This window comes from Citrus clementina, unplaced genomic scaffold, assembly GCF_000493195.1.
Source record: "Citrus clementina cultivar Clemenules unplaced genomic scaffold, Citrus_clementina_v1.0 scaffold_5, whole genome shotgun sequence".
Lineage (NCBI taxonomy): Eukaryota > Viridiplantae > Streptophyta > Magnoliopsida > Sapindales > Rutaceae > Citrus > Citrus x clementina.
This window is the reverse complement of record NW_006262201.1, coordinates 34,471,470-34,488,292: the sequence shown is the minus strand read 5'-3', so window position 1 is coordinate 34,488,292 and position 16,823 is coordinate 34,471,470. Positions and strand designations below refer to the sequence as shown.

Sequence of the window (16,823 nt, the reverse complement as noted above, 5' to 3'; positions counted from 1 at the left end):
TGGAGACAAACACGGTCAAAACAATCTTTTCACCTCACCCAAAAATCCAAGGATTGAATTCTATTCACAAAACCCATAACCCCATGATCCTATGGAGTAAGGGAGATTAAATTCTATATATAAAAAAAAAAACTCATAATCCTAGAATTTAGGAGGGATGAATGAAAAGCTCTATCAAAAACCCTGATATACCATAATTCATGGGAAGAGATTTGATTCCTGTAAAACTCTTAAAAATGTCAACAGTTGAGAACTTTTTTCAAAAATTCCTCTCATCGCAGAATCTCAAAGATTTACTTTTTGAATTGATTCTTCATTCTCACCCATCTCTATCCTTCCTTATTCCATCCTTACTTTTTTCTCTTAGTTTAAGAGAGAACTTCTTTTTATATTTTCTTTTTTAATTTATTTTTATTTATTTTATACAAAATTTATGCACTTTGTTATCTTACAAAAGTCCTCGATACTAATTTAAATGTCGGAGGGTTAACATTAAAAAAACTTTCGACACCTTTGATCAATTTTTTTTTTTTTTTGTTGCAAGTGCCGCCAAAATAGAATCGTGCTTGCCATCTCCTGCTTACTGATTTGGATTCCTAGTCACCAATTTCTACAGAAATTATTAAATTCAGACTACAATCTATCTCTCCACACAAATAAATTTAAATGCTGACATTAGAATCTAATCTACCGCCAACACACCGACACAATCAGATTTTGACATCAACAATTAGATTTTGGCTCGATCAGGCAACACGAAGGGATTGAATAGCTAACTCCACTCCATTTTCTCTCTTAATTAATTAAGCCCCAGCCGAAAGGTCAGCCATCGTTTTCACGGGGACATCCCATGTGGCCACAAAAGTTGGTAATAATCGCATGCATATGTGATTACATATGGCTCCTTTCTTCGATAGCCTGTGCCTGTGTGGACGATATTAAAGCAGAAATAAACCTCGAAGGGATTTTGTGCTGTTAATTTATAATGTCATTAGGAAAACTCAAAGCTGCAGACACAGAAAATCATACATATCAAATTTTGAACATCGTTATAAAGTATCTACAAGATATAGATGACAAATTTGGTTGAATCTATCAAGGTTGTCAAACAAATAAATTAGAAACTATCAAGAATCTGTTTTTTTTTTTTTTATAAAAAAATTATTATTGCACCACTTTTATTTTACTTTATATTTATCTAACCACCACAAAATTTTAACATGCTCTCTGCATCACATTTCTTTTTACATTTGTATCAACTAGCCACTTTTACACTAACACCGTTAAATAATTTAAACAAAATGATAATTTTACCCCTAAATAAATTAAAAGTCCATTTTATTTTATAAAAACTTTGAAAAATAAGAAAATTATTATTATAAAAATATCCCTAAGTTTAATAAAAAAATAAATCCTAAAATTATAATTTTTATTTTTAATAAAAATCTAAATGAAAATTATAATTATAAAAATAATTACAAAATTTTGGGATTTCAATAAAAATCCCCTAAATTATTAAAATTTTGGGATTTATTTTTTGGTAAATAAATTCAGTTATTTTAATAAAATTTTGCAAAATTTTAATTTTAATAAAAATAATTATTAAAATTTTACAAACTCTTAAATTTAATAAAAATCAGCTGAGCACCTCTATTTGGGATTTATTTATTTTATTAAATTTAGAGGTATTTTTATAATAACAATTTTCTTATTTTTCAAAAATTTTATAAAATAAAATAATTTTTTAATTTATTTAGGGGTAAAATTATCATTTCATTTAAATTATTTAACGGCGTTAGTGTAAATGTGAATAGTTGATATAATTTTTTTAAAAAAAAAAAATAGTGCAGAAAACATGTTAGAATTTTGTGGTGGTTGGATGAACATAAGGTAAAATAGAAGTGGTGCAACGATAATTTCTTTTTTTTTTTTTTAACTAATGAATTAGCTAGAATGGGTGGAGATGAGGACATTATTTTATTTTTAGGACTGGCCTAAAAGTATGGATGAGGTTATTGATTTAACAAGAATTAAGCATGTCAATACAATTGAACTCAATGCTTATGGAATTATAAGATTTTTTTTTTTCTTTGTTTTGATTTCTTCTGTCTTGTCTGCTTTAGAAATGGAGATAAGAATTACAAGTGGCAATTCCATTCACAGAACATGGATGTAATCGCAGTATATTCATGATATACTTAAGTGGATGCATAAATGTATAAAATTTTCAACTTCGAATTCAATAAGTGGCCGTATGTATAAATTATTTAAAAGTTCAGCTAATTGTCACTCTCAATTCTGTTTGAGTGGAGAGCGTAGCCGCCCGACTGATTTGAAAAGTCAAGGAAACAATATGGCCAATGCTGTATTCATTTGTGATGTTTTACATCATCTGATAACGAAAATTTGTATGTTTCGGCTTCCAACCCATCTTAATTATGCGCATTAAAAACAGATCAAATGCCTCAATAATGAAGTTGGTAGCCCATAAAGTTGGTATTGTCAGTTCTAGTATGAATAGACCATCGAAGAATTGAACTATGGAAGCAATCAAATGCGGAACCGAACCCCCCCAACTTTGCGTGGTAAGGCGAAACTTTGAAACTCCGAATAATTTGTATAACTTGCTGTAAGAGACTGTTTTGTTTCCGAGATTACTCAAACTCTCGAAACATGCAAGCTATATAATTTTATCGCGTAATAATATCTCGACATATTTTAAGTTTAAGTTTTTTTTTTTTTTAATTTTTATTTTGTTCTGGTATTGACTAATAAGCAACCTAATCTACCAAGCAAAGAGATTTTACAAGATAACGAACGCCCACAAGAATTTAAAGTGATATATTATTATATATCTAGCATTACGCGATAATGAAAGCCATGAATGACGGTTGGCATGGGAGCTGTAAATTTTTATGGTTAGAGATGAAGCCATTAGCCACGAAGGATCTCAAAAGCAAAGCTAATGACTGAAAAAAGGGTCACAGCCAACTGAAGATTATGACATGGGACAAAGCGATAAGTTTAGCTAAGGCAGCTTGAAACTATTAATGGAGCAAACGGTGGGAGATGTAGTGGATCCAATTATCTATAATTGATACACGAATATCCAGTGGCCCATGAGAGCTTGATTCCATTATTGAGCCAAGGAATCTCGAAGGATACAAAATCAAAAGCCAATCATTTTTTTTTCTCATTTTTTCCCCTTCCCTATTTTTTTTGCTTTCTTCAATTTTACGTCTCTATGATTGCCCAACTTGACAATCCCCTCTCGGTCTTGCACTCTTGTTCATATATATATATATATATATATATATAATCAATCATAATTTAATGAGGAGATTTTTATTTTAATAAAATAAAGACGAAAATAAAATAATCAATTACAAATTCGGATAAAAAAATATTATAATGAAATATGTGTTTCTTTCCCTTTTACTAAAATAAGATCACTCATTATAGACACACACATACATGGAGACATCCTTCACATTTGAATACTACTATAAGGTAGCATTTACATCTTAAATTGGAACGTGAATCATGGGATTGAGAGTGTGACGTGAGAATAGCAGTAAGTTATTCGCCTACACTAAAATGAGAATATGGAATCAGAATCAGAATTCAATTTATATGTTTACTTTATCTTTAATTAGGAGTAAATGATTTTAAATGATAGTTTTACTCTTATTTAAAGAATTATAAAAAATATATTTGAAAAATAAAATATTTATTTTATTATATTTATAAATTAATATTAATTAATAATATTTTTAATTATGTAAATAATAATTTTTATTAATTTTAATTTAATTATGTAGATTAAAAATCATTGATAAAAGCAACACAAATGAAACATTATTATTAATAACATAGTACGAAATTAATATTTTCTTATAATGAAGTATTTATTGTTATTAATTATTAATATTAAATAAATATAATAATATTATATTTAAATAAGTTTATTATTTATTTTTAATAAATGTAAAATATAATATAATAATATTATTTAAATAAATATGATATTATTTATTTCATTTTATTTTGTTAAATATAATTGTATTAAATTTAATAAAAGAAATGCAAAAAATGGGAGGTAGACGTGGGAATGGGTGAGACTTATGTAGCGGGATGCCCACTCTTCCCTTAAAATATAGAAATAAACACATGAATTACATAGAATAATATATTATGTGAATATAGGGTCCAGACATTGTGCAACTGTGGTATGATACCATTGCTGCTTTCAGCCATTAGATCCAGTTAGGGTGACAACTGTGACTGGATCTAATAGCTGAGTGCAATTGTGGTATGGTACCACAATTGCACCGTAATTTTGTCAATGAATGTATATACAATTATACACACGTTACTAACAAAGCCCAAAACCAACTTCTTACTAATTTTTTCTTTGAATGTTAACATGATAGTAATAATTTCTGCCGTCTCTTAGAATAGAATTCAAACATTAGAAGAAAAAAATGTTCAATTACGTAGGCTTAATAACAAGTTCCTTCCAAGAATTTCGTGGCAGAAAAATGAACAAATTTTTTTGACGAGTGGGGCCCTTCCCAGCTCATTAATAGCTGGCCAATTATTTATGTTTGCAATGGTTAATCATTGTAATAGTTATATGTTCAATAAATGGGTTATGAATCTCTATTTATTTGTTTGTTTATTTTTTTATTTTTTTTATAGTAAAACCTTTCATATAAATAACTATTGATTTTGTCCGTATGAATTACCATGAGTCATCGCGTATGTTCAACTTGCTTGATCATACTCTTCGAGAGAAAAAAAGAATGAAAATCTTCTTACTTAAAAAAAAAAATTATATCGAGCATCAACTATGATTTTATTTAACATAAGTATTAAATAGTTATTATTTATTTGTGCAATAATTTATAGAAGGAACATGCAATTCTGCAGATCCATTCATGGATTTTTTTTTTCTTGGTTTTATATAGTTAAAGGAAAATATTAATGAGTGGGACTATTGGCACCCTTCCAAATACCTCTTAAAATCCCTTTAATTATTTTATAATTTTAACTTTGATTAAAATTATATGATAGGACAATTCTTAAAATCCTACTCCAAATTCAAATAAAATTTTTTCTTAAAAAAATCTAACATTATAGAAATTAAAAAAATTAATTTTCCTCTAATTTTTGGGTGAAGAATTTACCACCGGTGATTGCAATGGAGAGAAGAAAATCGGTTGTTTTTTTTTTTTTCTTTTGAATGGAAGAAATCCTATTGTTGAAATGGGGTTTATTAATAAAAACAAATAAAAATTAGAGAATGAAGTTTACACTAATAAGTTTTCATTAAGGGTATTTTTGTCATTGATGAAGGTGTTAAAAGAATTTATAATTTTTTAAAATAGTTTAATGGGGTTAATTAAAAAAAAGGGTATTAAGGGATATTTAGAGGGGTGAAAATAGTCGCACTCAATATTAATAAACTTAAAAATTCTCCTTCAAAAACAACATAATTGACAGCTTTTGGCGTGATTTCAGAGTCATCTTGATTCTTCATTCTCAATTTGCCTCTTTTATCCGGTAATGATGCCTTAAAAAAGATTCCTTGCAGTGATAATTAAATTTCTTAGGTAAGATGATTGGATAGAAGCCAAAGATTGGAGCCAATAATCAGCATCTTAATTACTGAGATAACTAGTGGTCCGCCGTTCGTCCACTAACCTCTGCCAGTGGTTTATTAGTATTATCGAATGTGGGTTTTTGGGAAGAGTCATTTCCCATATTATCTTATACCGCTAGAAAAGATAACATATTTTAATCACCACTCAAAAAATTGTAAATGTTATTACAAATGCAATTTACTATTCTGGCTATTAACATCCTTATTTAACATATTTTGCAGTTGGTTGAGAATGTTTACCACAATTGAATGTCTTGCAACAAGCCTAATTGATTAGAAGCATGCACTTTAATTAATCAAATAATAGTTTAAGCTGATTGGACCGCAGGATGCATAATTTCCGCACAAATTTGACGGGCGACCACCCGAGGGCCATTTGATCAAATGGACATCGACCTGTAAAGTATGCAATAGTGTAATTGCATAATTGCCAAGGTTTTTTCACACACTGTACACCCCTTATCCCACTGACTGAGACTCGTAAAATTATTGGACTGCCGTTTTCTGACCCCCTATGATTCGATTATTTTAAAGACTTTAGATCGTACCTATGCATGCTTTGATGGGTTAAAGATAGAACCTACCACGACCGAAGCTAAGCAGTACAAAGCAAAATATAATAATCGGACAATATTGTGAAATAAAAAGTTCAATAAAGTTAAAGATCGAAGACTATGTGACCCAATTGGTTTATAATAATCGTTGTATGGCTCCAAATTAACTTAACGTCCCCATCATGCACTGTTGTCTTCTCTATATAAGACACTCTTATGCCTATTCGAAAGCAACAGTAGTACCACTGAGGAGCAAGCGAATCTTTCTTGGTCCTTAGTGAATCTCTCTGATGTTCTTAATTGAACTTCTAAAAACTCAAGCAACTAATAAATAAATACTCACCGAATTGTCTCAACTCTACAACCGAGGTTCCAATAAGATGTTGAAGTTGTGGCTTCTGCAATTGAGTTTAGTTCTGATATTCTGCTACGCATGTGTTGTGGCAGAAGCAAGGAGCCAGCAACTCAAAAAGACTTATGTAGTCCATATGGACAAGTCCACCATGCCAGCAACTTTCAACGATCACTTTGAATGGTATGACTCATCTTTAAAGTCAGTCTCAGCCTCTGCAGCGATGCTTTACACATACAAAAATGTAATTCACGGCTTCTCCACAAGGCTAACTGCCAAGGAAGCAGAGTCACTTCAAAAGCAACCGGGGATTGTCTCTGTTCTGCCTGAAGTCAGATATGAACTACACACAACTCGAACTCCAGAGTTCCTTGGATTGGGAAAGAGTGAAACTCTCTTCCCTGCATCTGAGGCACAGAGCGAGGTAATTGTTGGAGTCTTAGACACTGGTGTATGGCCTGAGATCAAAAGCTTTGATGACACTGGAATGGGACCAGTACCAAGAGGCTGGAAAGGAGTGTGTGAGGTGGGTAGAAACTTCAAATCATCAAGCTGTAATCGGAAACTAATTGGCGCAAGGTCATTCTCAAGAGGGTATGAAGAAGCAGTTGGACCTATTGATGAAACGGCGGAATCAAAGTCGCCAAGAGATGATGATGGACATGGAACTCACACATCAACCACAGCAGCTGGTTCAGTGGTCAACGGAGCAAGCCTATTTGGTTTTGCTTCAGGGACAGCACGTGGAATGGCTGCACAAGCCCGGGTTGCCACATACAAGGTCTGTTGGCTTGCCGGTTGTTTTGGTTCTGATATACTAGCAGGCATGGATAAGGCCGTTGAAGATGGCGTGAATGTTCTATCCATGTCTATTGGGGGAGGACTAACAGATTACTACAGAGACACTGTTGCCATTGGAGCTTTCACTGCTATGGCACAGGGAATTTTTGTTTCATGCTCAGCTGGAAATGGTGGGCCTTATGCAGACAGCATATCCAACGTTGCACCTTGGATCACCACCGTAGGAGCTGGAACTTTGGACCGTGATTTCCCAACCTATGTTAGGCTTGGAAATGGAAAGAACTTCTCTGGCGTCTCGCTTTATAGTAGGAGACCATCATCTGGTTCCATGGTGCCAATAGTTGATGCAGCAGATGTTAGTAGTACATCAAGTGGGAATCTCTGCATGACTGGCAGCTTGATTCCAGCAAAAGTTGCAGGAAAAATTGTGGTCTGTGATCGAGGGGGAAATTCGAGAGTGGAAAAGGGTGTGGAGGTGAAAGATGCTGGCGGAGTTGGGATGATTTTAACCAACACTGATTCCTATGGAGAAGAATTAGTTGCAGATGCACAGCTCTTGCCTTCAGCAAATGTAGGCGAGAAAGCTGGTGATGCGATTAAGAATTACATTTCATCAGATCCTGGACCAATGGCCACAATTATTTCCAGAGGCACTCAGTTGGGGATCCAACCATCACCAGTTGTGGCAGCATTCAGCTCTAGAGGTCCAAATCCCATCACTCCAGAAATACTCAAACCAGATCTCATAGCACCAGGAGTCAATATCCTAGCTGGCTGGACTGGTGCAGTTGGTCCAACTGGGTTAGAAAGTGACAAGAGGCATGTAAGCTTCAATATCATTTCTGGCACATCGATGTCATGTCCCCATGTAAGTGGGCTAGCTGCACTCCTCAAGGCTGCTCACCCAGAATGGAGCCCCTCAGCCATTAAGTCTGCTCTCATGACTACAGCCTACTCAACAAATGGCAATGGCAAAACCCTACTAGACATTTCCACTGGACAACCATCAACGCCATTCGACTTTGGCGCTGGACATGTAGATCCTGTAGCAGCTCTTGATCCTGGCCTTGTCTATGATGCCACTGTCCAAGACTACCTAGACTTCCTCTGTGCCTTAGACTACAGCTCGTTTCAGATTAAGCAAGCTACAAACAGAGACTTCGCCTGCCTGTCAAGCAAAACATACAGCTTGGGTGATGTTAATTACCCATCTTTCTCTGTTCCATTTGAAACAGCATCAGGTACATGGGGTGGTGTTGGCGCAACAAGCACTGTGAAATACACTAGGACTCTAACAAATGTGGGCACTCCGACGACATACATGGTATCTGTGTCTTCACAATCTACGTCAGTGAAGATCTTAGTTGAACCAGAATCACTGAGCTTCAGTAGACAATATGAGAAAAAGAGTTATGTGGTGACATTCACGGCTAGTTCTATGCCGTCTGGTACTACCAGCTTTGCTCGTCTCCAGTGGTCTGATGGGAAACATGTGGTTGGAAGTCCAATAGCTTTCAGCTGGACATGATCATGGTAGCATTTAATAATTGGTCTAATAACTAAATATAGGCCACAAAGTCCCAGAATCAAAGTCCCAGACTTAAATAGTGCTTCACTCAGTCTATTGGACATTTGTGTGGCACCTTTGCTTGTGTTCCAGCAACTGAGTAAGCACAGCCACTAGCTTTTGTAATCAGTAGATTGAAAAGGAATAAATAAATAAATAAAACAACCGTACATAAAAACCATGTAAGAGATTGCTATTTGAAATTCAATGAACATTAGTTTCCACATCTTTCTACAGTCAGATTTTTTTTTTGCTCATCAATTATTGCTCGCAACATTGAACTATTTTGAAGTAGCTATTGGTGGTTTTAATCAAATCATTAATGAAATCCATAACCCAATGTCATGAAACAATTACGAGCATCCCAATTGGTTGTTGCACACCATGGGTAGCAAGTCATTAGCATTGCCAATTTCCATTGAGGTTCTTCAAAAGCAAAAGTGATGATGATTGAATTTTACAGCGACTGGTACTTTAAAAGATTTTTAGATATATTTTCATTAGCAGCAATCCAAACGCACCACAATTTCCCATTAATTTGGTCATCATTTTTGGAGTATTACGTACTCCATCTTTCTGTACACCATAGAAAGCAGGTAAAATAAATACCCAATAAGCTGAAGCAAGTTGCATTAAACTTGATTGAAAGTTCTCTGCCAACTAGAAGAGGACAGGTGCAAATATAAGTTAGGAAGACACCAAATTGAGTCAAAAGTTCCAAACGTTCTTGCTAAGAGGTCTTCTCCTATAAAACTGCTTTTACCTACACAAGTGGGTTCCCTTCTAACTATACCTTATTTGAATACCATCTCCAGACATGATATGTTTAAGCTGGGAGGCCCGTGGTTAGAGTTATTTTTGCAAACTATGAACAAGCAAAACAATCTCATTAATGGTGTTACTAGTGAAATTTTCTATATGTTGTTGGTGCTTCATATTTTTAACTCCATAGTGACAAATGTCCATGGTGTCATAGTCTTCAACCAAAACACAAGATACTATAAATAATCTAATAAGCAGAAGATAAGAATTATCTGCTATACCCAATCCATCCAACGTTACAATGATGAAGAGAGATGAAATTATTAAAATAAACTAACTTTTTAAACATCTCGAGTGCTTTAAACATTATAAAGGGAAAATTGATAGTCAAATAATACATCATTCAGAATCCTGTAAAAATTGACAAACCGGGAGATAATATGTATCAAGCTGCCAATATTTGTGTTTCACACCTTCCCAAACTTCTTCTCCCAGACAATTCTTAACGGGCAAGGGAATTAATTGCATGGAAAAGCCCAAATTCTCGAGTTCTAAAGAAACTAAGTGACAGTAAACAACATGGAAGAATGCATTACCTCCACAAAGTCCATTGAAATATGAATAGATTCCTCCAGGCTTCAACAACTTAGGCAGATGTTGGTGAAACTCTCTAAGGTCTTCATAATACTCTCCATAGGTGTCAAAGAATATGCCTGAATAGTTCAGCCAACATTAGTGAAAAGCTATTAAATTGGAAATCAGATTACAATGGTGGGTCACAAAAAACAGCTAACAAGTAAAAGTTTCTTTTCCATTCCAAAAGACATGAGCAAAGAAAACAATAGGAGAAAAGATGGCATTTAAAGACTGTCACTTTAGTTTTTCTAAGTTCATTTGTAAGTCCGAAAAATTCCCCATGATGTTAACCTTGTTTATTTGAGCTGCAGTGAAATCAAAAGGTCAAGGGGAATGAAGTACCCCCCTCATACCAACCTTATAGGGGATTTGATTCAATTTCAGTGTGCACGGGGTAGGGTGGGGTGGGGTGTGTAATAACCTTCAAAATAAATAAATAGAAAAAATAAAGTTTATCCTCGGTTAAAATTGTATCCCAACTTAAACGGTGCTAATTTGTATCACCACTAGACACAAATCAACTTTCTGAATAACATTAGGAGTGTGTATCCCATAAAATAAAACTTTCTCTATGGGGGGTAAAAAAAGAATAAAGTCACGAAGCAAAAGTGACTTGTCAATGTCATATTGGTAGATAATTGAATTTAAATTTGCAAGATGGCATAAAATGTTGTGTTGTAGACATGAGTCCACTAGAACTTCCCTTGAAGCACTTGTGAACTTTTTTTTTCCAGAATCAGATGCATCCTACACCCTGCCATCCATAGAGAAGCAGGAATATATCATGCCAAAACTCTAAGCGGTTACATATCCTCCTGATTTAATCATCAAGGTCTTCAGGTATCAGAGAAAACTCAGAAATTTATTTTTGATAAGAAAATATTTAGCTCATAGAGCAAGAAATATTGCACGCTTTTATACAAAATATACAATTACAATTCAGCTGACTAATAGAGGAACCCATAGTTCTTCAGAAGTGTAAACATAACTCAGGAGATAATAGTGGTATAGTAGCATCATAAATGCAGAGAATATTCTGCCCGACAAAATTCGCACAAGGGGATCAACTGATTGTATCATCTTATATCTGAAAGACAATATCTTAAAATTGGGATACATAATAATACATATCTGTTGCTATAAATCAAATGTCACAGTAGACATGGAATCATCTTAAGTCAACCCTCACATAAATAGCAGAAGGCAATGGTTCAGAAAATAGATATAAGAAAGTAAACAATAATATACCAATGGGAGACACAATGATAAAATTGTTTCCCCTAGCATAGACATTACGGATAAATAGTGGCTTACCATCATAAGATTCGAGTTGAGAAAGATTGTCTTGCCAGCGACCAAATATAATCTTTACATTATTCTTTTCACCCCAACCAGTACGAAGCATACGCTCATACACCTCAGGGTGAGCCTCCAGGATTGTGTGTGTAACAGGAGAATACTGCTGAATGGCTGTATCCACAAGCCCCATTCCAAAGCCAATGTTTAGTATATGACCACCTCCTGAGCAAATGGCTTTTGCATGAGCCTCCATCAATGGCTTCTCCCAAGCCATCATGATAGCCTTGCTATCTGAATCCACGAGCTTGCCCTCGCTAAAGCTGACCCTATCTTCCAAGTAATCCCCGTTAGAATTACTGTTTTTATTACCCGCCCTTGCAATAGTTCCTAGAATCAACTCTGCCTGAATTCCTGTTCTAACATGAACATTAGTTGGTAATCAACAAGAAATCGACACACCATTAGTTAAGTGCATAAAAATTGTAAAGAACGTACCATCAAGCGCTCAATAAAATACTTTAAGAAATTGTAATCTGGAATTGCATATAATAATAATAAAAAAGAATGAATCTCATAATAATGCATGATCAACTGAAGTCAAATAAAAAATAGTGAAGCAGCAGAGCATTAACCAGCATTAAGAAGGACTTCAAAGACCTCCTGGTGACCGGAATCCATGGCGAAGTCTCCGGCGGAGAGGTTAGAGGGCGAGAGAGCGTTCCAGGGTGCGCCGGCTTCGAGAAGGGTCTTGACCAAGTTGGCGTGGCCGAGCTTGGCGGCGTGCATGAGTGGGGTCAGACCATCGCTGTCGAAGTAGGACACGTCAGCTCCTGAGCCTATGAGAGCTTTCACCTTGTCTATATCACCATTCCTTGCTGCCTCGCACAGTTGCTCTCCTTCTTTCTCCATGGCTGCTGACAGTGTTCCACGCTCTTGTTGGTACGGTACCCTGTTCCTCACTTCCTCTAAACCTTCAAGTATGTTAACTATTGTAATTGCAATTGCCTCCGCTGATCTTCCTCGTATTTTGAGCGTTCCCCTCACATTTCTTTAATTACGCTAAACCCCCGGTACATTTATTTATTAAGAAAAAAGATCCTTTAAGGCATATGTTTATTACAATATAAGATTAAGATTAATCACGATAATATTTTTATCAAATAACTAATACTCACAAATGCAAAACAAAAATCATAATACCACAACATATTCAAATCCTAAAAATATAATTAATTTCTTTCCTGCATTAAGAAATGATCATTTTCGTAGCATAAGTGGCCTACTCTTCTTGGACTCAAGTTGTTGTAAATCACTTGCACGATACAAACAGTTTACTTCTAAACGGTGTAAAAACTTCCTACATTAGAAGTTACATTATTACTAATATTTGTATTGAGTTATATTTTATTATGTGTTATTGTATTCTAAACGTTAGTATCTTCATCAATATTCTCCTTTATAACTTATACTTGTTATGAACATAATTTATTATATTTATGTACCTTTAATTGTACAAGTCCCTTGTAACATTCCTACAATGTACTAATTAAGGTGAGACCAAAACATCATTATAAATCTATGCTAACTTTATATATATTGATCGTAAAAATACAAAATAGTACATTTCATTTGTGGTGAATAAGTAAACGTTAATGTATAACATAGGAGTGACTATAAGAAATATATTTCATGCTGACTTTCAAAATTATTAATGACAAAAATATATACATATACGGTCAAATTTACGACAACGCTTAAATTATAATATATATAACTTACATTATACATAAGTATTTATTTTATATGACTCAATTATTATCGGCCAAACAATTAAAAAGTCATACAAATAACTACTCAAAGGTTGTTGATGGTTGTACCTTAGCATCCAAATTTGTATCACACGAGCGAGGGGAGTCGGGCACGTGTGCCTAATCCGATCGCACATCACTTTTGACCCAAATTGTATCCGGTACTGCTACAAAGTTACGACGAAACGACATCGTGCAACAAAAAAGTTCGAAACAAGCCGCGGCGGCTTTTTGATCGACCCCACAACAACAATAGATCGTCTTAATTGACGACGCCGCTTAATTGCCGTGGCTCTTCTTCTCAAGACATACCCGCAATTAAAATAAAAACACGTTTTTTCGCGCCCTCTCTTGTTCTAGATTACTAGTATCCGTCGATCTATATGTCTGCAGTAACAATGTTATAGCAGAATTTCAATTTGCTAATAGCTAGAACATTTTTTTTTTAATATTTTAATTTCGTTTAATTTGGTTGTTAATTAATTAATTGGAGTTAGTGGTCCTGAAATGGCTACCAGCTTTGACCGGTGGGAGAAGGATCCGTTTTTCTCTGCGGCTGAGGAAGTTCAAGAATCGGCTGACAGGTGAGTGGTCTCGTTTTGCCCCCTTTTTTTTTCAATTTATTATTGACTTTCAACGCATTATGTAATTTCTAATGTCCATTTATTTTTTCATTTTGGTAATTCTGATTCGCTTTGAATTAAGCCATTAAGATTCATATGCTCAATTCCTTTAGTCTCCGTGACAACCACCGTAAGCTTTGATTTCATAAACAATCCTGTGTGTTGTGTTAGTTTGTGTTATTCGGTTTGGTTTTACGTTATTAAAATTGTTGTCTTTGTCGTGAAGGATGGAATCGACATATAGAACATGGATTCACGCAAAGAAAGATGCTTCAAATATTTTGGATGCCAAGGAACTTCGCAGGGACCTGCATACTGCCCTTGGCACGACCAAATGGCAGGTCATCTCTCTATCTGAACAATGTGTGCAAATTGTTGAGTGTATCTGGTTTGGGCATTAGTCGTATCAGCTTTGTTAATAATGTTCATTGTTTTTGGGTGGAAATTGCAGTTGGAGGAGTTTGCAAAGGCTGTTCAATCAAGCTACAAGAATGGTTTGGCTGATGATGCAAGAGATAGGCATCGAGAATTTATCTCTGCAATTGAGGATCAAATTTCAAAAATCGAGAAGTCATTAGAGGAATCAGCTCGTTCAGAAGGCAAGGTGTCGCTACCTTGGGTGCGTTTGGATGAAGGCGAGTGCAGTGAACTTGCATTATTTTTGTCTGGACCTTCAGCGCCCAATGATAAAACAATTGCAAAAGTTAACGGCAACGACAATGAAGTATTGCAAGCAGTGGCTGAAGATTCAGCACCTAATCATTTAAAGAATTCAATTCAATCTGTTGGGTGTTCCTCGGATGCTAGGGAGGAGAAGCCGCATGGGCATAGGAGGACTGCTAGTGCAAGCGCTGGCATAGGTGCTTGGCAGATAGCAATTAATGATGATAGTTACCTACAAAATTCTTCCAATGGACAGTTGCCTATACTTCCACGGAAGATACCCAGTGTTTCTGGGTTTCTAAATTCCATGGAATCTGCAGCCAAGTTGAATTGGTCAAAGAATGGAAATAGAAAGTGGAAGGCAGCAGATCGTTTTCAAGAAGCTGACACTGCATTACTGAGATCTTCTCAGTTGACCAGGGTGATTATTTAATATGCTGCTTTTATAATTTCAATAACTTGTTTTGCATTATATCAGTTGTGATTGTAATTTATTTTACCTAATTTTGAATAGGGTATAAATGCTTGTTATGAAAAAAGTAAGAGTTGCCTGGACAGTTGTGATGATTATTATGATAAGCAGCTCTATGGCTGGTATGGAGCTATTCAGAGACAGCTTCAAAGGTCTCAATATCAGATGCAGTATAGTCGGCCTGTTCAAGTGACATTTTGGATTGTTGTTCTTCTTTGCCTGATTGGTGAGCTTGCCTCAACTTTGTCCAATTTGTTTTTCTTCTTTGAAACCTTATTTGCACTATCATGATCTTCACATAATCGGGTTGCATTTAAGAAAGCTTTATGAGTAGCTTTCTGGGGTCACCAGTTCAACTGTTGAGAATCCGGTTGCACTGCTCAATTTGCTATTGAATATTGTTAGAAAGATTACTATATTTTCATGATATGGCTATTTTACTTTGGTTATTTCCTCTTATGAGGCAGATTTCTTTAGGTTCATCATGGCTAATGGTTGTTGGTTCTCTATGCAGCTTTAATTACATTGTATGCAATTTAAAAAGGAGATGTAGAATCTTCATCCAGCTCGCTATGTAGGTGGCAGGGTGTGGGCGGAGTTTATTGAAGAAAACAGATTGCAGATTATTACACTATCACTAGATAGATAGAGAGGTAGAGATTCTCTAATTATCCTGTCCAGAAACTAAGTTCTGCACATAGTTGGATTTCGTGTCATTAACACTTGTCCTCCTTTCTTTTCCTTCTTTTTCTTACTACTACTTCACTTCTATTCCTTCCAATGGGCTTTGGATGAAGGAGACATTCTGTTGCATTGTTATGACAGACGGGATGGCAGAGAAGCAAGAGTCAGGCTTTAATCCAAGAATGTTATTTTTATGCTATTCCATTTGTATTTTTGTGACTATGAATCATGTAGCATTTAAAAATTAAAATTCCTTCTTCCTTCCCTTTGTATCTTTAGTTTTTGTTTATTATTCCTTTTTAACCAGCTAATTATAGAATTAACCATGGGATATTCAGAAATCAGTCCAACACGTCTCTTGTAATGGCAATTACAACTCTTTTGTATCATTAACTTCTATTGTGGAAGTTGTTTTCAGCTTATTTTTCTGGTTTATATAGAAGAGAGAACGTATAATGTCAAAATTTGATATGTCTTGATCGTGATGTTATTTTGCTACCTTAGTTTAATGGTTTGCATTCTCTGTTATATTGAGTTTATTGATGCTCTAGTAGTCATTCAAATGAGTACATGAATTGGTTAGTGAGGAAAAACTAAGAAAATTGTCACATTCTTTATGAACTCAACTGTTCAGGTACATATAAAACAGCCTCTTAACAGCTGGACATGTCAAACTGAAGTCATGGAGTCGACCAGCTTTATACCGATAACACAAATTGGGTTGATCTTTTGGATATTGCTAAATTCTCGTTTAACTCTGTGGATAGTTTTTCTTCTGGAGCTAGCCTTATCGAGTTGGTAGAAGATCCTTTCAATTGGTTAACATCTGTTACTTGAATTGACTCTGTGATGGTATATTTTGTGCCTCGGTTAAAAAATGAGTAATTTTTAAAAACCTCTGCTGAGGTTTGAGCTTATTGCAAGTAGATGACGACAA

General features: G+C 34.8%; 3 protein-coding genes across 4 annotated transcripts; 2 read left to right on the top strand and 1 right to left on the bottom strand.

The window, feature by feature from the left end:
- The first annotated feature begins 6,393 nt into the window (after nucleotides 1-6,393).
- Nucleotides 6,394-9,163, top strand: LOC18040203 (subtilisin-like protease SBT1.7). The gene has a single exon (XM_006433546.2). The coding sequence runs from the start codon at nucleotides 6,600-6,602 to the stop codon at nucleotides 8,898-8,900; it is 2,301 nt and encodes a 766-aa protein (XP_006433609.1). The 5' UTR covers nucleotides 6,394-6,599; the 3' UTR covers nucleotides 8,901-9,163.
- A 712-nt stretch (nucleotides 9,164-9,875) lies between these two features.
- LOC18040921 (protein arginine N-methyltransferase 2) lies at nucleotides 9,876-12,613 on the bottom strand. Its single transcript, XM_024182907.1, has 3 exons — nucleotides 12,269-12,613; nucleotides 11,652-12,047; nucleotides 9,876-10,414 (listed from the first exon to the last, which is right to left on the bottom strand). The coding sequence occupies exons 1-3, from the start codon at nucleotides 12,543-12,545 to the stop codon at nucleotides 10,101-10,103; spliced, it is 987 nt and encodes a 328-aa protein (XP_024038675.1). The 5' UTR covers nucleotides 12,546-12,613; the 3' UTR covers nucleotides 9,876-10,100.
- Nucleotides 12,614-13,624: 1,011 nt separating this feature from the next.
- LOC18040920 lies at nucleotides 13,625-16,328 on the top strand. 2 transcript variants are annotated; one of them, XM_006433544.2, is made up of 5 exons: nucleotides 13,625-14,028; nucleotides 14,294-14,408; nucleotides 14,519-15,151; nucleotides 15,245-15,428; nucleotides 15,717-16,328. In XM_006433544.2, the coding sequence occupies exons 1-5, from the start codon at nucleotides 13,952-13,954 to the stop codon at nucleotides 15,740-15,742; spliced, it is 1,035 nt and encodes a 344-aa protein (XP_006433607.1). In that variant the 5' UTR covers nucleotides 13,625-13,951; the 3' UTR covers nucleotides 15,743-16,328. The 2 variants fall into 2 exon arrangements, with proteins under 2 accessions (XP_006433607.1, XP_024040541.1); XM_024184773.1 differs by lacking the exon at nucleotides 13,625-14,028 and adding an exon at nucleotides 14,052-14,197.
- The last annotated feature ends 495 nt before the right edge of the window (nucleotides 16,329-16,823 follow it).

Coding starts and splice junctions, on each gene's coding strand:
- LOC18040203 (XM_006433546.2), top strand. CDS start 6,600: ATGTTGAAGTTGTGGCTTCTGCAATTGAGTTTAGTTCTGATATTCTGC.
- LOC18040921 (XM_024182907.1), bottom strand. CDS start 12,545: ATGGAGAAAGAAGGAGAGCAACTGTGCGAGGCAGCAAGGAATGGTGAT. Junction 12,048..12,268: donor TGAAGTCCTTCTTAATGCTG/GTTAATGCTCTG, acceptor ATGTTAGAACAG/GAATTCAGGCAGAGTTGATT. Junction 10,415..11,651: donor TCAACTCGAATCTTATGATG/GTAAGCCACTAT, acceptor TGAACTATTCAG/GCATATTCTTTGACACCTAT.
- LOC18040920 (XM_006433544.2), top strand. CDS start 13,952: ATGGCTACCAGCTTTGACCGGTGGGAGAAGGATCCGTTTTTCTCTGCG. Junction 14,029..14,293: donor GTTCAAGAATCGGCTGACAG/GTGAGTGGTCTC, acceptor TTTGTCGTGAAG/GATGGAATCGACATATAGAA. Junction 15,152..15,244: donor GATCTTCTCAGTTGACCAGG/GTGATTATTTAA, acceptor AATTTTGAATAG/GGTATAAATGCTTGTTATGA.